The sequence below is a fragment of the Cuculus canorus genome, chromosome 2 (genome assembly GCF_017976375.1).
Source record: "Cuculus canorus isolate bCucCan1 chromosome 2, bCucCan1.pri, whole genome shotgun sequence".
Classification (NCBI taxonomy): Eukaryota; Metazoa; Chordata; class Aves; order Cuculiformes; family Cuculidae; genus Cuculus; species Cuculus canorus.
The window spans coordinates 80,637,010-80,660,738 of NC_071402.1; the positions used below are offsets into that span (position 1 = coordinate 80,637,010).

The following is a 23,729-nucleotide window of genomic DNA, read 5'->3' on the forward strand; positions in this document are numbered from 1 at the left end:
TAAGCAGCCCTGCTTAACGCCCTTGGCTTCTGGGCACTTTGCCTGGCAGAGAAAGCAAATTCCTTGAAGTGGGTCATGGAAGCAAAGGCAGGGAATACAAAAGAAGAGATTGATAAGATATTGTTTCTCAAAGCCAGTCATTTAAATTAGCTTTTAACAAATGAAGCAATTCCAGACCCCAATCAAGCCTTCTTCACTAACTGGAGACTTGATGAAAAAAATAAGGAAAAAGATTCTAAGAATTTTTATACCATAATTGTTTTTCCTCATAATTTATCAGCCTTGCTTTCATTCTGTGAAGTTTTTAATACACGGAAGCTATATATAAGTCCTAATTATTTATTTGTCCCATCCAATTGCTCTTACTCCTACATCACCGGAAGTGTAATTGCCAGCTAATAAAAACAGTGGAGTACATAAAGATTGCAAAGCCCAGAAAAATTAAAAATAACCTTATTTCTTCCCAATATGCTTATTTAGATGATTTGTGGAAAGGCAAAACAAACAAACAAGCAAATATTTCATTGAATGATATAGTAAAGTAAGATTTGACGTGAAAAGGCAAACAGAATAAAACACTAGAGGAAGAGGCATGTATTTGAGTGAGTCACCTTAACTGGTTAAATGAAAAAAATGCTTAGTGAAAAAGCCCACTAGGATCTGATGACTTAAACTAGGTACTCCTTGTTGGAGAGAACTAGAACCCCCGCTTGCAACAAGTATTTCACATTTGCCTTAAAATATGCTGGTTTGGCTTCTACCACTCAAGATTTTCTTTTCATGCTTCTAGTATTCTCAGATATTGAAGAACTGTAGGTCAGACACTAAAAATTAAAACAGACAAAACTTGACTGGAAAAGCTTTTTTTCCTTGCCTGTTCTCTATCTTTCCTTTTGACATCGTGAAGAGTGAAACAGACCCATATGACTGTGGGAGCTGTTGGAGAGACAGCAGGCCTCAGTTCTTACCCATCTTGTCTTTCTCTGGAACAAGGATTTACTTTTCTGTCTCCCATGTAAGCTACAGACAGAACTGATGTGCTTGCAGCTCATTAACTACTAACATCTGAGAATACTTCATTCTAAAATACTCCAGAAGTGCTCTATAAAAACACTTTGAATGCGCAAGATAGCAGCTGAATTTTCTTCAAACAACTAACATACTCAAACTGTCTCCATACTGAAAACAGACTGGCAAGATCTTGATCATGTAGGGGATGAGGCAACTGTTTTTAAGAATTTAAGCCAGGAAATATTTGTCAGAGGACATTATTTAATCACTGCATCCCAAGTTTGATGAAAGAAACCAAAACAAGCGAAGCTGAGAGAAAAAGAACAACAACAAAAAAAATTGCTGAATTTCTAATTGCTGTATCACAGTGGACATTGAAGACACACTTGTAAAAGATGGTATACTTCTTAGTGCTCACTGAACTCAGGAGATTAATTAAAAGCAAACTCTTGACCAACATTCATCAGTCACCCATCATAACATGCTGAATGTTACAGCTATCGAAGAAAATTTATGTTGCTTTCAAGGAATATTGAAATCCCCTCAGGACCTGTTATGAAACCAATAAACAAACAGTAAAAGATGACACAGCCATCCTGTTAGCATTTTTAATGTGGTAGTATTTGTCCAGGCTACCCATGCCTTTTTAGGTGGGAATCAGGATTTCCTTTTCAGTTTCAGAACAATTTATTTTTCCACTGTCTCTTCAAGTCTCAGTCTTCCACAAAGTACAGATTTTCAGATTGTCCAAGAGTTTGTCATGGAAGTCTTTTAAAAGATTGTGCCAATATCTGTGGAGAAGTTGTATTGTCTATGCGCACAGCTAGCTTACCTTTAATTAATTTAAAAAGCTTTGCAGACAGACTGGTAGCACCCTCTAAATGTCTATAAAGCTGCCATGCTTGCCACAGAGCTGTGTTGAGATTTGAACTTTGTACAGAAGATGAATGCTTCAACAGGAGAAATCCTTACATGTCTTCTACCTTTTTTCTGGTAGTGTAGGAAACGTGACAAATTGTTGAAACATTTTGACTGTACTACTATTAAGGCAGAAATAATGTGCATTTGGTTGTGTTGGGCAAGAAGGACAGTGCACGTATAAACCAACATCTTTTGCGTGATGAACTGGAATGTTGACAGAGTAAGTATCGGAAGCAAAATTATCCTTCAAATAATTTTCTTGAAGGCCTTAGGTATGAAATGATAAAATTTAATTCCCTGTCTCCTATCATAGTCTTGTTTTTTCTTGACTCCAGGCGTCTCCTGATAATGGCAAAAATTATTTGCTAAAAAAAAATATGCTTCACTGACCTTTTCTTATGGAATATGTACCGCAAATCTGAAACAATTTATAATATAAGGGTCTTGCCCCTGCAAACATTGCAAACATTTATTACTGTGGACATTGTTTACTTATTATCAGCATTGGGCACAGTGACTGCTCTGTGAGTCAGTATTGTGCTGATCACAGAACCATAAAAATGGGGCTGTTGAGTATTAATAGACAGTTGCTTAAAAATAGGCAGAATTTCAAATTGGGCTTAAATGGGAAAAAAACAGCAGTAATAATATTCAGCTGCATTATGAATTATGATTTATGGCTACTTAATGTTTCATTTTCGTAGACAGAATAAAAGATGATATGAACACCTTTTTGTAAATCAGTTATTTAAGTGTATTGTATAGAAGTTCAAATGTCTCAGCTTAAAGAACCCAGTATTGGATGAATAATTTCAGTTGTATTTTCTGTGTTACTGATGGAAATAAAAAAGATCCTGAAGTAACTTATTGTACTAACACTTTTACTTCCAGTGATACTAGAATAATGAAAAATAGTTCTAATTTATCCACAGAAGCAGTTTCCCTTTGTAAGCTAACATTTGCATATAGTTACAGACATATTGGAATATTCACAGCTTGACAGAAGTTTTCTTGACCATGAATAAATAAAGAATGGACTTTTCTTATACTTTCCCATTATTATAATGTTCAATTATCTTCCATTATTCCAGATTCTTCTTTAAAATTGCCTTTTGTATCATATTTAAAGCAGCCATTTGCGCTGCTGTGGTTCCCAACTTTCACGAATTTCTTGTTAAATACGTTACAGAAAATATACCTGCACAGTAGAACAACAAGGAATACTAGTCTCAAGCACTGCTCCCAAGTGTTTTAAAAAAACATTTAAGAGGACATTTAGAACAAGTTTCATTGTATTTACAAAGTAAAGAGACATGGTATATCCATAAAAATAACATACTCCAGAACTAAAGATACTTTACTTAGGATTCTGAATTAATTTCACCTCATAAAAAATTTACTTTCAGCTAGTGGTAACAAAGACAGTCATACTTTTTCCGTCCTACCCTTCCCCCAGCTCTGCTGAGCTGCTTTTCAATGTTTTTCCTAGACCACAAAAAGCTATATTGCAAGTTTTGAATTTCAAAGAGTTACTTTTTTGTAAGTTGAATCATAGAATCATCGCAGAATCATAAAATCATAGAATGCTAGGTTAGAAGGGAACTCAAGTATCATCTTCTACAACTTTTCTTAGTAAAATGCCTAAACAAGATGTCTCAGTGCCCTGTCCAGATGGATCTTAAAAGTGTCTAATGGTAGGGAATCCAGCACTTCCCTGTGGAAGCTATTGCAATGGCTGATTGTTCATACTGTGAAAAATTTTTACTCTTGTGTTCAATCAGAATCTCCCCAGGAGTAACTTGCACCCATTACCCCTCACCTTTTCCATGTGACTCCTTGTAAAAAGGGAGCCTCCATCTTCCTCACAGCCACCCTTTAAATACTGGAACATAGTGATAATGTCTCCTCTAAGCCTTCTTTTCTCAAGGCTGAACAAACCCAGTTCTCTCAGCCTTTCCTTATATGGCAGGCTTCACAGTACTTTGATCATCTTTGTGGTCCAAGTCTGGACCCTCTCCAGGCTGTCCACAACTTTTTTGCATAGAGGAAACCAAAACTGAACACAATATTCCAGGTGTGGCCTGACAAACATTGAGTAGACTGCGATAATGTCTTCTTTTTCTCTGCTGGTGAATCCCTTGTTAATGCGACCCAGCATCCTGTTGGCTTTCTTTGCTCCAGCAGCACTCTGATTGATCATTTTGGTTTTGTTATCCACCAGGACCCTGGAGCCCTTTCCATACAGCTGCTCTCCAGTTGGGTACATCCTTGCTTGTGCTGCACTCTTGGATTTTGTTTTCCCATGTGCAAGACCATGTATTTGTCTTTGTTGAACTTCATAAGGTTCATGTTAGCTCACTTTTCCAGTCTATCTAGGTGTTCCTGCAGGGTAGCTCTCCCTTCTGAAGTTTCATATCACTGGCAAATTTCTTCAGGGCACAATTGATCCCATCGTCCAGATCACTGATGAAGATACTAAACACTGTTGAGCCCAATATTGATCCCTGGGGGACTCCATCCAGTAGGTTGCCAGGTTGAAAAGGAACTATTTACCATCACCCTCTGAGTGCAGCCTTCCAGCCACCTCCCCACCCACCACACAGACTACTGGTCTAGTCCATAACGCGAGTTTTCACCTTAATTCAGGCGACTGCTTTTTCTTACTTAAAATTCATTCATTAAAAAAAAATAATTTATAATATTCATTGCAGATATTTTTTACAGATATTTACAGATGACAATGCTGTGTGAATTAGCATATTTTTAACCATTAAATCAGTACATCTGAGTTGCATGGCACATGTTAATAAACAGACTTAATGACAAGACATGCCTAGCTAAGCAGCTCTCCATAAACTGTTTAAGCCCAAACTAACAACAGAACCAATTTTTAAGAAACTACATTAAAAAAGATCATGAATATAGAAAAAATATTAGTCATGCTATCTGAAGAGAAAAATCTAAAGGAAATTAAATACCAAAACTCAATCCTGCTAGCACTGGGAAAAGCAACGTGTATTGCCTTTTTATTAGGCAGATCACTCAATGAAAGGACATTTCCAGCTTCCAGCTACATAGTTAGTTTTGCTTCTGACTAAAGCAAGCCCCTGGGTCCTGTGACTTCCTTCCTCTCTTCCCAACTCTTAGTGAAGCAGCAGTTCAGCGGTAGCAGAAATTCCCAGCATTTTTATTGAAAACTAAAAGTGTTTGCATGAATTAGGAAATAAAGGCAAATACATATGCAAAATAGGCCTTACACTGAAGAGCACTCTAGATGTATAAATCAGATTGCATTATTAAAGTAGTCAGGCTCTAATAACACAGAGAATGCTTAGAAATGGAAGTTTTCAAAGATGCAAAAGGAGTTTAGGAACATTACTGATTTCCAAGCCTTTTAGGAGTGCTTCTAAAGCTAAAACACATAAGCCTTTTCAGAATCTCTCTTCTTAAATTATTCAGTCTTAAGACAATATTAACATCAGTTTGTCACTTGACAGACATGTTGCGTAGTCTGTTACTATTCCAGGATGTATGTCCATTTATTGTGTTTTAAGAGTAAGTTTGAGTTTTCAAAATAGTTATGAGTTTTTAACTTGTCATGTTTTTTTGGTCTTCAATCAAGTTTTTAGCTCATCCTGTCTTTATGCTATTTTTATTCATTACCCTACTTACTAACTGAGAACAAGAACTCTGTAACAAGTTTCCACTCTGGCTACAAATTTGGCATTCCTAATGAACTTCACAGGTCACAGTACTTCTTTGGACTTTTGTACCCAAACATACGTAAATAAGCAATTCTCTAACAAAAAGTGAAACTGGTTACAAAGAAGCACTTAGAAAAGCTCAAGGAAGGGGTATAGATCCTCTGCCAAATCACCCACTTATTTGATTTCTAATAAATCTATTTAGTTAAAAAAAAATCAAAAAAAAATTGCAGAAAGAGATAGTAAAACTCAAAGTATAAAGGGTTTTTTATTTATTTTCTAAACAAACCTTAGGGAAAAAAGTGCAAGCAATAACCACCCATGGTGAGGGAGGCAGGGAGGTATACCAGGAAGAACAGAGAAAGAACTGATCAACTGCAACTGTCTGTGCTTGACCGGCTGGAGAACCAGAAATGGTCCATGGTAGGACATAACTCTAGTGCATGCCTTTCATCTCTCTGCCTCCTGACAGCAGGACTCTTCATAAGTCTGGGAACCAGCAGCATCCCCTTGAAGCCAAAAGAGGCAGTGGGGAAACATTCTGTTCCCATGACTGTCTTGCACTACACTGCCTCCCTTCCAGGGCCAATCTATTTCCCTGTAGTTCAAACAAACTTCTCCAGGAGAGAAAAGTAATTGTGAAGTGTGCTTCAGAAGTTGGCTGCCAAAACAGCAGGTAAGCAATTGTCTCCCTGCGGTGTGTCTGGTAGATTAAGGAGATATTAGATGTTCAGAGCTCCTCAGCAGAAGACTACTACTGAGAACTACAGCCTTCAACTGCGCTTTTCAGTTGTGAAAATGAAATACATTTGAAGGGAGACTGGATAAGCTAATCTCTCTGTTTACTATTCCTTTGCTTTTTTTTTTTTTTTTTTTTTTTTTTTCAGACAGGCATAGTGTAACTTTGAGAATAATAATGTTCCCCTCAGAGAACTTGCAGGAGCTGTTGATATGCTGTTCCCACTGAGTTAGCTTTGGTGCTGGCTGCCATCTGACATCCATCAACTCAATAGTTATACTTTGTTGCCTTCTCTAGCAAACTCCTGGCTCACCTCTCATGCTGAACTCTCAGCTTAGCAGAAGCAGCAGCCTTCCCTCTCCTTGTCTTGGAGATGTGGGATGGCAGACCCAGGGAAGCACAGGAGAGTTGCAAGTAGTGAACAGCTGCCTCCCAGCAAAGCTTCCAAGATGGAGCCACTAATGGTCTGCATTTCATGCAAAATCATAGAGCTGCCTTCCTGCTTCTGTTCTCAGTCTTATCCCTCGTGCATTGCTGGCACACTGCTTAACTTGGACACTGGAAAATGGGAATGTGTTCATTTGAAGGAAATGAGCCATTTCTTTACACCTATCTTTTCTACCTGACAATTTCTGCCTGCATGTGTTAACCACCAATCATCTTTTCTAGCTAATTCTGCCAGTAAATGTAGGCTAAGAACAGCAGACACCCTTAGAGGCATAATACAGAAATCAAGGCAAGATAAAGGTTTGTCTCCTTTTACTGACTTCACGAGTCTCTTTGGAGGATTACAACTGTCCAGTTGCATTCCAAGTAGATGTATTGTTGCAGAATTGTTATATCAAAGCTACTTTTTATTCAGAGATTAACACTGAGATTCCAATGCTGGTAAGAAATAGAGTGCAGTCAATGTTACGTGTGAATCACTTTTTTTTCTGGAAGGTTTATCAACTATATAATAGTATTCTAATTAAATACTGTCTTTTTTTTTTTCTGCTCATACTAAATCCTAAACCAAATAAGAACAAGACTGATTGATTTAGCCTATCAAAAGACTATACTACAGCGATGTTCAAATATGAAGGCAAACTGCTACAACATAATTTTAAATACTGGAGGCATTGTGAAGTCATTGGAAATTATAGAAACATATGATGTCAAGGCATGAAAAATCAAGCTCTCAGAGTCACCATATGAAGATGATCTGTTAGTTTTTTCTCTCACAGTGCTAAGTAAGGGATAGGGTGGTTCTGGTTGCTGTGAGATTTTGACCATCATCCTGAGCTGGATGCTTCCTAGTCAGAACATCTGTCAGAACAGCTTACCAGAGAGGGACATCTTTGTCAGTGGGAGGTTTGGGACACATAGTTGACAAGACTCAAAACCAGTTTGAGGCCTCAGGGAAAAAATCAACAACAGATCTTCCACCTCAACACTGTAAAGGAATGTTTAAAATGGTTTCTCCTTGTCAAGGCAGACAAAGAATCAGAGAAGAAATTGGACAGAAAATTCCCGCTGTCTCCAGCCATTCAAAATAGGGTGTTCTTTTTTTTTTCTGTTTTGATTTACATTCTCAAAGAATGATAATACTGGAGAAATACAGAGAGCAAACGAATGAAGGAGGTGAGGTGGAGACACAACTCTTCCCTGCTAAGAAACTGTAAGCCATTCACATACCTTGGGAAGATATTTGTGTATCTCTGCAGGTGTTGATCACGGGGTTGTGCTTGAGGGTTTAAGCAGAGTGAAGGACAGATGTCTGCCTTTGCCTTCTCAAGCACAGGGTTGGCCAGATCCGGGGGCATGTTCCCCAACTGGGCATGTGAGGGAGGGATGGTCACTCCATGACAGCAATGATCTCAGCAACCTGTCCTAGGTACAGCTAACAAAGCATGCTGTGCACAGGATGGCAGAAAGAAAATTGACCTTATTCCACTTACACGACATTCAAAGAGCAAGTAAGACAAATTAATACAACTAAATGAAAAGGCTTTTATGTTTTCCAGCAGAGGATCAATCTTATCCCCTCTCCCTACTGGCAGCAGAAACTGATACTGATATCGGAGGACAGGAAGGAAAAAAAATAATAAAAAATACAGTTTTAGCTTTCAGCTGTCCCCCCTCAGCCCCTTTGCACAGCTCTCCTGCACCTCCCTTTGCTTAGCGTGGTAATACTGTATGACCAAAATTGAGTGACTGAATCTGAATCAAAAGTTCAGGTTTTATTCTACCTCTTGTAAATACAAACTTTACATAACAAAAATAGTCTGTAAGCAGAATCCTCCACAACAATTTGTTGTTAGGATTCTCAGAAATAATAATAATAGGAATAAATGAAATTCCATTAGTATATTATGTCATCTATATGCAGGCATTCATCTCAAAATACCATTGACTGAAAATTGATGTGACTTTCGAAAGGCTGATGCGGAAAAGTATTGAACTTATGTCTATATTTTAATAGCAATTGAGCAAAAGTTAAAATAAGTTTCTCTGCCCTATGTATGACTTGAAGAACAATTTCATACACTGCATTAATTGTTATAATCCTATGCACTTGTAATTCATTAATTTTTCAGTGTTCTAGATGAAACAAAGGAAGAGAAAGCTGTCAAATCAAACTAGGGTAACGCAACTGAATTCTTTAGAGCTGGAAAATGAAAACACATATTTTTACACGTTAGAATATAGATGCATCATAACCATTATGATGTATCATCCCTTATAAGGCAATACCATAAGACAATTAGAAAAGTGAGAAGTCAGAATCAGGGGTGAGGCTGTACTTGTATTCTTCACTAGCAGCACAAAACAAACAGTCTGATATACACCAAAAACTTTTTTCTTTTCTACTTTTTTATTGTTTTATTGCTGCTTGGCTGGTTCTGCCTTTTCTGGAAGTAAAAGAATTGTTTTCTAGAAAAGACAGCTATGTGTACCATTATGTTTCAAATTTATTTCTATTGCTGTTCACTGTTACTTTCAGCAGCAGAGTCAAGAACACAGTGAAGAAAGAAGTTTATTTTCTAGTGATATCAGGAAGGCACTAAGACTAGTTCAGTTTCCTATAGCTTATCAATTTCAGTCCTAGAGAATAAAATTAATTATACTGAGGTAGATTACAGACTGGTTGGGGAACACCAAAAAAATATTTGAATTCTAATGTCTTGATAGAACAAAATCTAATCAATCTTCCAATGATCCAACAACATATAAGGTTATTTTTAACCAAGTCATGACAGACATCATTCCGAAAAGGGAAGGTGCTTATGTTCCTTATTATTTGACACTACTGCCACTCACAGAGTGCTGATCAGTACCCATAACCTGTTTGTCAGGAGTATTCTGTTAAATAGCTAAGAAGAGACCATTATTGCCCAGAAATGCAGACAATCTAAGTCAAACATAATAAGTGGGAGTAACAAAGGACCAGAGGGGACAGAGACCCTGTCATTAGTGTTCAAAACAGCGATTTGCATCCTGTACCACCGCATGCCAAAGATTACACAAGAGCAGAAACACTGATGTTACAGTATTTCTATAGTAGCATGATTTATTTCTCAACAGCTACTCTTACCAAGGTACAGTGTTGACAAAGACTTTCAGTTCCACATAGGACAGTATCAGACTGGGATCAAGTTAATATGAGGGAACTTGCCCATGGATGTAATTTTTTTTCACTATTATATCAGAGTTTCAGAAACTATCATAGTATTAGAACTATGCATTTGCTCTTTTCTGTACCTAAGTAACTTTACAGTAACTTGGAGGAGGCTTGGGGAACAGTAGCAACTTTATTTTTGTGAAAACCAGTCCACTGAAACACATTAGATGCAGTGAGAAAGCTCCAAGGCTCATCAAGAGTATGCATTGTGGTTAGACAGACTTAGCACCTAAGTATCACCTACAGGAAGATGGCAGGGTTTCAACAGGACTTACCACAACCCTGCGGCAGTACTAGCAGCCTAAGGCTGCTCCCAATGTACATATGCAACTTAAAGTAAAAGCTGTTTTAGCCCCTAATCTCCACAGAAGTCTTCTGTGTATGCATTCAGGACGAAAAAAAGTAATTTCTAACTAAGTATGGAAAAATATAAAATGAATAATATACTACAATAATATTATAATTAGAACATTTCATAGCCATGCTTTCTTTCATATCATATAGGAAACTTTCAAGACCCACTTGCACACTAAGACATGACTTAACCCGGATCTTTTCAAGCAACAAAAGATTTGGGTATGGAAGCAGACTACCTGAAGCAATGTAATAAAAGGGGATTCATAAATGTTCCAGAAAGACAGTAATCTCTGTGAATTAATTAAAATTTAGGAAGTTTTTAATTGATCCAGAATACTTTATATTAGGAAAATAGCTGTTTTTCAAACCACGCAAAACACCTTTACATTATTAATAGATATTATGGTTATTAATTACTACATAATAGGGTTCTTAATATCTTTTTATATTGTCTCTGATTATATTTGCTTTTTGCATTTCATCAGAGTATTAATCTTTTATTTCAAAACACAGCATTTTTAAAAGTTTCCCTGAAAATGCACCTCCATCTATTCTAAGAAAATAAAATCAACTTAAAAAAAATCTCAACTTTAAAACAGCACAAATTGCCAACCAGATTGTGCCTGAATAAAAGAAATCTTTAATAGCTGTATTATTACAGAGGTCCTTTTGCAGCGGTTCAAAAAGCAAAACACTAGTACAAGCAGTGGCACAAAATAAGTGCCCTCTTAAGACTGTTCAGCTCAGGAACAAGCTGAAATCAGTGTGGTGAAATTGCACTGAGAAAATAAGGACAAAAAAGCCTTCAGCTCCCTCTCTACTGATAACAATAAATGTTGTTATTTATTTTGGAGATTAGCTTAAATAGCTATTTTTTAAAAAGTCTTCTATTCAGCACTGTTAATTACTGCAACTATTCCTCTAGCCATTATTCTGGTTTTATGAATCCTCCCTGCCACCAAAATATACTGCTACTTAATTGGGCAGTGAACAAATCACATCACTGTATCTCTTTTCACAGCTGGACAGCAAGAAAGTGATATGGTTGCAACTGTGTGTGCCTAATACTTTATCAGCCTCACACACAGCAACAGGCATCCTCATAAAGTAGAAAGGACGCACAAGTGGATAAGGAAAACTTGTTAAGCAAGTCACTGTTCCATAGCTTGTCCTGTAGACTTACAACATTTGGAGATGTATCTGAGCCATTTGTCTGAGGAACTGTTACTCCATTGCTCCACATAGATCTGCTGCACCTTATTTGCGAGTATCTGTCCTGGAGATTGTGTGATCTGTGCTTTCTAAAAAAGTTAAATTGAATCTTTCTGATTTTTTTTTTTTTTTTTTTTAACTTGGAATTGTGGGGAAATGAAGGAGAGATGTGATCTCATTGCCCTCAGACTACCTCTCAGACTCACCAGGTTGTTGCTGGTAGAGTTTGAAAAGAAAATGGTCTAGAATATAGGGATGAACTTCTTGCAAACCAGCACAGAAGGACGTAACTGCACTGTGCGCGTGCTTCTAAGAAACACAGCTCGCTGTTTTTCCCGGACCCTTCCTCCAGTGGAATGGCAACTCGGCCTGGCAAGCCTGGTCCACTCCTCAGGTTGTGTGCCACTTTCAACCTGGAGCTTCCTAAGCTGTGACCAAATCTTGAAAGAATATAAAGTCCTTCTTCATCATACGAGTGAGATGGGGCTCAAGGAGAACCTGAGGACACACCAGCTCAGCCTGGTGCCTCTTCAGAGTGCCATGCATCAACGTTTTAGTCCAGCCCTTCAGATCACTGACACCTTCAAGGAAAGCCCACATGCTTGCAAATGATATTCATGTTGGCTCTGTGGAGATGGATGAAGCCTGGCTAGAGAGTGGACCTGGTCACAATTCAATTGCATGTCAAGGATATCCGACTTGCTACTGTCCTTGCTGAACCCCTTTAATGTAACTGAGGCCCAGCTCCTTTCAGAGTTCATGATTCGGTATATTTTGCTAGCATTTTATTTTTTCCCCATTGGAACAGAGAGAGCTAGAAGGAATAATGCAAAAATAAACATCAGTGGGGGGAAAAAATAGGATAGACAAAGGAAACTGTTTCTCCTCAATTATTTGAATAATATGGATATTTAATACTCTGGATACAACTACTGGTTCCAAATTCCTGTTTGTAAAAAAAAAAAAAAAAAAAAAAAAAGTCAATATTTGGAAATATTTTTCCTTCCAATCTCTCTGTCTCCAAGTTATTGCCTGTTTAACGCAGAAGATCTATTTCTGGCCTTTCCAGTCTTTGTACAAAGTGCTTCTGCTTTCCTTTCACCACAGTTGTCTTACTTCTTTGTAGGCAAAACTATTAGGACTATTCACAGACGGTTGAATTATGGAGGAACCAGTGAAATTTGCACTTGCCCTTCCTACTCCCAAATTACCATGACAGCTAATCTGTCCAACTGTGTTAGCTGTTCTTTCAGAGTTAAAGTACTAAAGCTTAAGGCACTTGGCAATTATTTTTAGCATTTTTTTTTATGTTATGTTTCAGACAAAAACACCATACTGGCAATTTTTTTGAAGGCAATAACTTGCCACTAAGAAATGGTATATATTGATTGTCTGACATTAAACGTTTTGAATCCTAGGCTATTAGCACAAGAGAACCATAAAAACCTGATGCTTTCATTGTTCTGCAAAAATCGTTTAATCTTACCAAGACTCTTACGCATACCCAGCAGATTTCAACTCAGTCAAGAGATAAAAATACTCAGTTAGTTTAAGAAAAACTGTTTTCCAAGTACATACTCATATGATTTCCACAAGGGTTATACCATTGTGTCATAAAAAGGAATAACATTAAACATGTAGTTTTGAAGAATACTTTTTCTTAAACATTTTATATCCACCACCACCTTCTAGTCAAACATTCACTTATTGTTCCACAGAATTCTCACACTGTATGTTAGTTTAGAAAGTAACTAACTCATCCCACAAATGAAGCCGGTAGAAGATGTCACTGGATCCTACTAAAGCTGACAACATCATACTGAAAACTATACTCTAAACCAATAATGAACTCAAATCTCAGTACCAGGGCATTCAAGGTTAAATCGAAGTGCTCTTAAATTTAGAAGAAGTCAAATTAATATCCATATGTACATTTTTGGCATCAATGCTTTTTCAAGCTTGCTGTGGGGATAGTTTAGATCCTGACCTATTTCTAAGCCAGTTCTGTTATTACATTGAGTATTCTGGCCAGAGAAGCAATACCACAGATATCTTCTTTCTATTTTTACATTTTTATTTTTATTTTTATTTTTATTTTTATTTTTATTTTTATTATTATTATTTTTTCTTTTTAATAAGAACATTCTTTAAGAATAAATGTAATTATAATAAAAAGTTTATCAAAATCTTTCCTTCCTAGTATGTTAATATTCTTTTTTTTTTTTCAAATTAGGTATATGATACTGTAAACATTTACTTCTCAGTACTTCTCTTTGCCCTAGACCCGGAAACGGGAGATGACATAATACGGCTGTAGCAACACCAATAGGGTGCATTATCACACCCCTTCTGTTCCCTTAATACCCCACTAAAACTGAAGCATATTACAAAATAATGCCTTCCTCCTCAAACATATTTTTGAAAAAATTATACAGCATGTCTGTGAGGAAAGGCATTACCTAAACCAGTTCCAGTCCTGTGCAAGCACCTGGGACAAATACAGTGTGGCGGGTGTGTACAGGGCCAGCACAATATTGACATGACAAGGGAAAATCAACATTATGTTCCTGAACAGATTTACAGCTAGTGGCCGGTTACTAATTGGAAGCAGGTCAGTGAAGTACACCATTTTATATAATGTGGTTACATATATTGGCTTTGTTCACTGGACTGTTCGGAGAGGTGCTGTTACAGGAACTGGTGCACACAGACTTTTGCTAAGACCAAAGGCTAGACGGCAATTTTAGTGCAAACCAACAAAAGGTTGAAGATTACAATATTAAATCTAATCCATACAGACTGATAATGACACTGTTCTGATCTATGTTTAACTTTAGGTACTAATATAAAAGACATGGTTTCATACATCTGAGATCACGTTAACTCTTTAACACCGGAATTCAAACCTGTATAATTTGGACTTACTGTACCTCACTAAACTGTTGGCAGTGTCAGGATCTTGTGCTGTTACTGTGCCAACAACAGTCCCAATCTTCGCATTTTCATAAACTTCCATAACATAGGAAGGCATAGTGAAGAGGGGAGGTTCATCCACATCACCAACAATGACCTTCAACATTGTTACATCTTTGAATGGTCCCAAGTGTGAAAAGCGGAAATCAAGGTGAGTATTTGCTCCTTCTATATTAAGTATGTACGATTTCTTTTTCTCATAGTTCAGCGGCTGTTGGCAGGAAAAAAAAAAGAAATTATCAATAACACTCTGTGCTTCAGTTTAGCCTGCTAGAAAAATAACTACATCCTTCTCATTTAACTTAAACTACACTTCTTCAAGTTACTGGAAACTGGCAATATTCTGTGATATTTTGGCAGCCACTGCCATACCTTGAAATCAGAAGGATATACTTGAAGAAGGATGAATTAAGGTTTCCTCTACAACAGAACTATGGGCAAGATACCAGTTTTGGAAAAACTCAGGATTTAGAACAAGCATCAGATTCTTCTGTGCTACTGTAAACACTCTGGGTTTTATCACCTTTTGATTTTTATTAGTTATTGCTAAATCCTGAAAAATATAGAGACTGATGTATCCCAAATTAAATCAACTTTATATATTTAATTAGCACATTTAATTGACAGTGATAGAGATACTAAAATTCTTCTGGACACCTCTTCTCTTAAACCCTCAACTGAAAAAAAAATCAATCTTTGCAGGAAAACAGTTATCATAAGAGACAGGAACTCAAATGCGTAAGACTAAACTTGTGCCTGTGTGCTTTTCTAATCAGAAAGGATGCATCCCTACATTCTAGACCATTTTCTTTTTAGACTCTTTACCAGCAAAGAGAGAAGCAACTCCACAGCCTGTCTCACCATGTAGTTTTGTGCTGCAACTCGATTATGGAGTCATAAATGGGAAGAAAGTCGGCAGCTGGGGATATGCTTTCTACAGGGTCTAATGTTCCCATAAAACCCAATAAAATGCACATCCCCAGCTGTACCATCCACCAAAAGCGTCACTGCCATCTGAGCATTGCCCTATTATTTAAATCAACAGGAACCCTACCTCTCTACTAGGAAGGAAAAAGCTCAGGTTCTGACTCATACCACACAGCGTGGATAATTCTTGTCTTGGGAGACCAATATCTAGCTTGCTATTTATACAAGTGGAAAATTCATCTTCCTAGTTCAACTGGTTTTCACACTGTTATGAACGAACATTACTGATATTTATTATAACCCTACATTAGTATGCTATTACATTGTCTTATGCAAGATGTAAGATAAGCATGACATACTCAACTCTCAACTCTTCCAGCACCAGTACACAAGTAATGAAGTTCTGTTAGCAGATACAGAATTAAGCAATGTTTTTACTGGAAGCCATGTTAATAGGACCATAACTATTTTGAGTTGGTTTCTTCGATCTCACTATAGTAACTGATTACTTTCAGCCCATAAAGAAGTTAACATGAGAAGGTTTTTTCTTTACATATTGTCTGTGAGTTCTAAGTAATGAAATGGCTTAAAAAAATACCAGTTCAACATAGGTGTGCTAAACATCTTAAGAAACTGATATCAAAACTCCTAATCGATTGCAAAAGATTATTTGCTGTGCTGCAAAAACTCTATTTACTCGAGTTTATAGTCTGAGTTACTACATTTTTTCTTGATTTTGCAGAGAAAAATAAGTGTAAATGAAGAGGCGTTAGTCTCTTCTGAACTCTTTTGCAATCTTACCATGTGCCCACTTCCTAGGCAGAGTCTGAGACAGTCCCTCAGTCAAGAATTGTACCATAATGACTGTAGGGACTGATTGCAATGATTATGACAAGGCCAGTGGGACACAGAAGTATCAAGGAGAAAACCTGTTGCAACTTTTTGAAATTTTATCAGTATCTCTGTGCAATTCCATGAAGTTAGGCAAGTTTCTGGGAAGCAGATAAACCTAAGAGGACATAAGGCACGCAGATCAGTCTTTTATCTGTTTCATGAACATATGCCAGATCATGCAGTCATAAAACAGATTTCAAAGTTTCAGATTGCATTTTTTTTTCTATGTTGAGCAAAAGCAATCTTTCTTGACAATAGACATTTCAATACTTACTGCTTACTAGTTACTGGCTTCAGACAATTTTTAAAGAAGGATAGGTAGGTTAATATTTGTTATTACACTGAGCAAAGCAGGCAGCTTGTACAGATATATATAATAACATTAATTTTCCAACAGCATTGGAACATGGACATAACACAAATATAAGTTGCCTACACATGGAATTCTTTGGCTCATTTGTTTTTTTTTACAATAGAAATTATTATGATATTATGGCATGGCAGAATTTCACTATTACCAGCATCATTCTGTGTGGACCTGACAGTCTGCCTGAACAGAATTCAGTACAATTATACAAGCCTTCAACGAAGGATAAACTGGTACTTCCATATCACTATCCGTATCACTTTCCATATTACTGGAAAAGCAATACTTAAGGCAAGAAATATGAGGGACTTAATGTGTAATTTGTCAATATCAGTATGTATTTTGTAGATAAAATCTACAGTAAATTTGACTGATGATGTATAAAAAATATAGTCAGGATTTATACATGCTATACATTTCTTTGATTTCTCCTCTTTGTGTTGCAGGACAATTAATTCATTCTTTTAATTTTAGCAGTATGAGACATTTTTTTCTTTTGCTTTCTCTGTCTCCTTTTCCTGAATATATAAATAATAAATTTAAAGGCATGAAGACCTACCATAGCCTGATAAATCTATTACTATTAAAAAAAAAAGCTGTGTGCTACTCAAATCAATTCATAAATAAATACATTTAGTAAATTCTAACTCAGATGTTGTTAATTTATGTTGTATTTCTATTATGAGAAAGGAAGTATTAAGTAGTAATTTGCATTGCTCTGCAGCATATTATTATAACAAAGTTTAAAGAGGATTGCAAATTGTAACTATGATTTTTTATTGAAAATTAACTTAAGCTTATACAGATAATGATTGGATTAGGTTGTATAGGAAGATTAATTTCTCCCAGAAAACACATGAGGAATAATACAAAAGTCTTGTTTTCCTTCATTTTGTAGTTATTCAATCAGACAAAGCCAACTTTTTTTTTTTCTAGAAATACAAGAATAATCCGTTCAGATAACCAGAAAAAGCTGACATTTCAACCACAACCAAAGCAGTTTTCTGCTTTCATTTTCTTTTTTTTTCATTTACCCATAGTGTCTCTGAATTAAAGAACCAGATACTGGGACATGAGAGAAAAGGAACTTACATTCTTGCACTGTGATATACAAAGGTAAAAACCCCAACATTATTTTCAACACTGAGCTATGTTTGATAGAAAAGACTATACTAAGGGTTATTATTACCAAAGGTCACAATCAGTAGCATTTTTTTTTTTTTTATTTTCCTTGCTCTCTCCTGGGGAGAAATGAGGATATTTACGAGCAAAGCAAGTCTTGCATATTCCACATCTTTGAACAATGAACAAGTCTATTTGTTACATTGCTTTTCTTTTTACTTTTCATAAGATATTAAAAAACTTAAATCTGATTGCAATTTGAATCTACAGAACTGTATTTTGCTAAGCTTCTTCTTAAACACTGTGTATATGTTAAAATCCATATTTATCTTCACATTCAAAGAACAAATCGAGCCCCCAATTACAGCCTGTTTAATGTTGTGCTAAGAAATTCACTCATAGACTCATTCATTATTTCAGGTAATCTGAGCTGTTAACCAAGAGGAAGTTTTTATTCTCATCTTTTTTAATATGATTTATTAATTATAGCATTAAGCTTAAAATACCTAAAGCACTCTAATTCAGCAAGAGTTTGGGCATAAAAGTGATAATACAAAATAATTTATATTTACAAAGTAAACAGTTCAACTATCTCATCAGATTCACAACAGTTCATTTAGCTCCAAGCAGCCTGACAGAAAGATGTGACTCTCCTTTTTGACCCCTTTCTCTCTCCAAGCGAAGCAAATGCTCAAACAAATTACCTGTAAAGACATTAACTTGTAATGTGTCAAAACTAAGTTTAAATTCTTCCTCATTTAACTCACAGAAAGGCCTTAAATATCAATTGCCTATCTAAGTCATTAGCTGTAGCTCTAAGGTAAGAGGGGCAGCTCTGTCCTGTATCTAGAAATCTAGATGGTGATTTCTAGAACACTGAAGATTATTAAGTCTTATCTGGAAAGAAAAAAAAAAATAATATATTTTAGAGAGACCTAAACAGAATTTTTGTTCCTGTTTCTTATTTTCCCAAAGCACAATGCTTTTCCATGACCATTGCCCACATATCTACCTTCAGTAAATATTCATTGATCATTCTGATTTTCATGCAAAACCCAAAATACTAAATGGAGCTCAAGTGACCAGTCACAGGGCTAACTGTAAAACACTATTGTTCATTATATTGCTGTTTGCATTTCTAATATCAGAGTCTCAAAAAGAATAACAGAGTTTTATGAGAACTAATAGATGATTCCTGAACATTCCCAGTCTCATTATGCAAAATGGAAGAGTCACGGGCTCTTCAGAATATTTTTTTTTTTTCAGAGAAGCCTGAATAACAATTCCTGACTTGACAGGAGTGTTCTTCTTAAAAGGCCGTAATGTGGTGGGAGCATGCTGACCAGTCATTCTCTGAAGGATGCAGACAGTAAAGTCTTTCACTGTGCTATGATGTTTTGGTTGCCTTTAGTCTCCCATTCAAACAAAGAATTGCACGAAGCAAAGGGAAATACTTCATGACAGTTGGCAATCAATCCTTTGTGGGAGAATCTTTGAGACTGAAAGGTGTCTCCACAGGACTTTTCAATAGGGAAGATAATGAAAGTATCAGATGTTTTCGGTCAACACAGGATGAGATTAGAAAAGATTCCTTCCAACACTCACGAGTGTTGACTTTGCATGCCTGTTGATCAGTCTAACATGGAGATGCTGAGAAATTTGATTTTAGCATCAGAACCTCAAACAAATGAAGTTTTAAAAGGGTTGAGGAAGTCTTCAGATCTTCAAACATGATAATATATTTACTTCCAGATTTTCTGATGTGCCTACCATACATTCTTCCAGAAAATCATTAGAAAGAGGACAGACCATTCTACTCTACTCTTATGGAAGGTATTGACATCTAATATATGAAACAAAATAGATTCTGTTCTTAGCAGAGATGATCTTTTTTTGTGTAGGCTATTAGATGAATTCGGCTTCAAACCCAATCTAAATAAACAGTAATTACAAAAAGTAATACAATGATAAAATACTTGTTAAATTGCATATACGATCTGAGTAAAAAAAAAAATAATTAAAAAATGAGATTTCCTTTTTGTACTCTTCAAGGGGATATTATAACTTCTCTGAGGAAATAATGGAGGTATTCCACATAGATTTATCTTTCTCTTTTATCTTTAAGTGCTGAATTTCTGCTCATCTGAAATATAAAATTACCTAAGCAAAATGCATCTCTTCTTGCCTTGATGGATAAACAGTTCGAATCACTGTCATGTGCATGTATAAAAACAGACAACATATGCTTTTGTCAGATTCTAAAAAATAGTGAAAATTTATCTGAAGCTATTTTGTCTGCCAAAACCAATAAGAAATCCACTTGTGTGATTTTACACATTTTATGCATGGACTCTTCCATTTTGTTACAAATTCTTCCTTTCTGCTTCATGTTCTCAATGTGCATAAATGTATTTAATGAAAAATAATTGTGGTGATCTTTTAAGCAGAGAACAATGTTAATTTTGAAGAAGAATTATGGCATTAGCTACATCAAGGCCAGCAGGAAATGACTTCAGAAGTATAAAAGAGAAAGAATTTAAATTATGTAGCTGAAAGAGGTGAATATTACAAAACTTTTATAAAATACACTGAATTAAAGCTTTTTAAGGTACTGGGAGAGATATAAAGTGTTTTTAAATTATTATGAATTACACAAATATAATTTTTTTCAATTAAAAAAAACTTTTTAAGCATATCTATTCAGATGCAAAACCCCAACATCCTTTAAAATGGTCTTTATTTATCTCTTTTCCCACATTTTCTCTTGTTTTCATTCTTCATAGAGTCATAGAATATTTTGGGTTGGAAGGGACCTTAAAGATCATCTAGTTCCAACCTGCATGCCATGGGCAGAGACACCTTTCACTAGATCAGGTTGCTCAAAGCCCCATCTAACCTGGCCTTGAATACCTCCAGGGATGGGGCATCCACTACTCTTCTGGACAACTTGTTCCAGCGCCTCAAGACCCTCACAGTAAAATATTTCTTCCTAATACCTAATCTAAACCTCCCCTCTTTCAGCTTAAAACCTCTTACCCCTCATCCTATCACTACACTCCCTCATAAAAAGCCCCTCTCCATCTTTCCTGTAGACTCCCTTCAAGCATGGGAAGGCTGCTAAAAGGTCTCCCCAAGGCCTTCACTTCTCTAGGCTAAAGAAGCACAACTGTCTTAGCCCATCTTCCTACTATTAATCAGGCCAAGAATACATATTAATGAATACAAATTAACTTTTACTTTTTAGGCTGCACGGATAAAATTGATGCCTACAAGACTCAATAACAACAAATCCACATGAGAGTTGTTAATTGATGTCTGTTAGTCCAAGAGAAAACTGAAATCAATACATTATTTCCCTTTTCTGGAAAGTTGTTTTTTTAAAAAAAATATTACTTAAACATAATAAACCATCTCTCTGGGTTATGATAAAAGTAAATTTAAATCTAGCCATAGAATACTAGCATAAATTGGAGATACTTCAGGGAATGTTCACTATGAATCAGTTCAGAAGTCTCAATATGGAGATGAAATTATCTATGGGATTAGATTTGTGCATGGAATTCAGTTAAGAACGAAATTAAATGTCAAGAATGCTTTATAATTGATAGTATATATCCACTGAGATAAACACAGGAAATTCATATAAATGATGACTGTGTGATAGTTTGATCAGTTATATTTTTAGTCTTTATAAGCAAGTTGGTATTTACATTACACAGTGCACAATGCTTGACACTTTGATGCCAGCTTGAAAGAAAATCAAAGAATAAGAGTCTATGAAAAGTGGATTATACATTCATTGCCACGGATAACGTTTCTATACCAAAATTGATACAGTCTGGGGACAACAATACAATTCTCAGCCTAATTTTACCTCTTTCAAAGAAATTTAATGTGCAAAACTATCATTAAGAAAAATTAAGCTATTTTACTTAAAAATTCAGGAATATTTATTTTATTATGTATGTTAGGTATGACCATTAGAAAAGTACAGAAGATTTAAATAACTGTTTCTTTCCTTGAATTTCTCTTCTCTCTGCCTTCTCTGCAAAGATTTGAAGTGTGTCAGGAAATGATATGGAGAAGCTTACACTAGTGATGTTCCTGTTTCAATAGGTTTACACAGTAAAATACTTTCATCATCCTATCTGCTCATTTATCATTCATTTTTTATTTTAATCAAATACACCAGGGACTTTCAAACTATATTGCTTACCTTTTTCAAGGAAAGAATTCCTTCCCTTGTTTCTTTGTCAGTAGATATGGAGAACACCCCAGAGCCATCACCATTTATAATTGTGTACTTCATGTCTGCGTTTGAACCAGTGTCTGCATCATTTGCTTTGATTTTCCCAACTGCTGATCCAACTTGAGCTGATTCAGGTACATAGAGTTGATAATGCTCTGAGGTGAACAAAAAACCAAATCAAAACAACCAAACACAATAGCTTGGACATTTGATCAATATCAATTAGAGAAATATTAGGTACTCAATACTGAGTAGACGGAAGAGTATTTCATATACAAAACTGAAAAACAAACCTATGAACTTATTTAGATACCTGAAAGAATTCAAAAAGGAATTTTATTTTTCTTGAGATGCCTTTATTCCCTATTCAAAATCCAAATTACCTAATGCAGAATTTTGTTTCTCACAGTTAGTTTTGCTGTTCATCACAAAGCACAGAAATTAACTCTGAAGCTTACTTCACACATGTGTTTCTAAAAGTTTATATTCTCCATAACCAAAATATATTTATCTTCACCAAGTTACCATCAAATGAGTGGTCAAATGAGTACTGTTGAACTGGAGAAAGTTTGTATGTTATAATATCATGATTTTTTTTCTGAAATCCAATCAGTTTCACAACATTTCCTCAACATTTTGCAACATTTAAACAAAGCATATTTTTTTCTACAGAAGAATGTACTAAATCCTAATATTTTGTCATTACCATTTTGTTGTGGTTTTGTTGCAGTATAAAACCATTAATACAAAATTTTTTCTTGGTATCCATAGTAAAGGAGAACAAGCATCATGGATACATAAAAGTATTACACAATTGTGCCCATAAAAATCATCCATAAGAACTATGACCTCCTTTCAATATTTTTATAACCTGTTGGGGTAATCATTGGAAATGAAAGTTTTGTTTGAAAAATAATTTTCTTAACTATCTCTGTCCTTTTGGATCAAATCCTCTAATAGGTACAAAGTTGTGTGAAGGACAGGCAGCTGCCATAAGGAAAAAAAGTGGCAAACAGACACAATGTAATTATATAAACCTCAATTTTAATCTGAAACTAGGCAATAAAGACAGCTCAAAGACATTTTCTCCAAGAACGTTTGTGTTATAACACAGAAGGGATACTGAAACCTACCCAAACTGAGGAGAACACGCGTTAAACAGAAAGTGTGACCATACCAACCCTATCCTAAACAACTTCCAATCCAAATCCCTCCCCAGGTCTGCACAGTTGACATAATAGCTCAACCATCAACACAGAAAAGAGAAAAAATATGACTTCTTTTATTATATATCTTCTGAAACTCTATTGAGTTTCTTATATATTCCTCTTAATCATTGTGCAATAGTGGTCGAAGTAGCGCAGCACTGAGGTGCTGGAAAATGGATCAGAAGATGGTACATATCAAAGCTAACATATTGCTACAGTTTGTTGAGTCTAAAGAGCTAGGATGACTGTAGAGGTAAGCATGCAGAAAGAGACAGATAAAATGTAAAGCTGCATTGTGGAAAAAAACTATTTGTTGGATGGATTGAAGAATACGAATATACACAGGTTTCAGTTCTAGAGGGAATGGATGTTATCACTAAA

The 23,729-nt window shown here is 35.8% G+C and overlaps 1 protein-coding gene across 14 annotated transcripts in view; it reads right to left on the reverse strand.

The window, feature by feature from the left end:
- CDH18 (cadherin 18) overlaps window positions 1-23,729 on the reverse strand; it is a 557,226-nt gene that overhangs the window by 36,883 nt on the left and 496,614 nt on the right. For all 14 annotated transcript variants that reach the window (XM_054059856.1, XM_054059852.1, XM_054059848.1 and 11 more), the window contains 2 exons: window positions 22,108-22,295; window positions 14,539-14,792 (listed from right to left, as the gene is read on the reverse strand). In XM_054059856.1, the coding sequence (XP_053915831.1) occupies window positions 14,539-14,792; window positions 22,108-22,295 (442 nt within the window). The remainder of the gene's footprint in view (window positions 1-14,538; window positions 14,793-22,107; window positions 22,296-23,729) is intronic.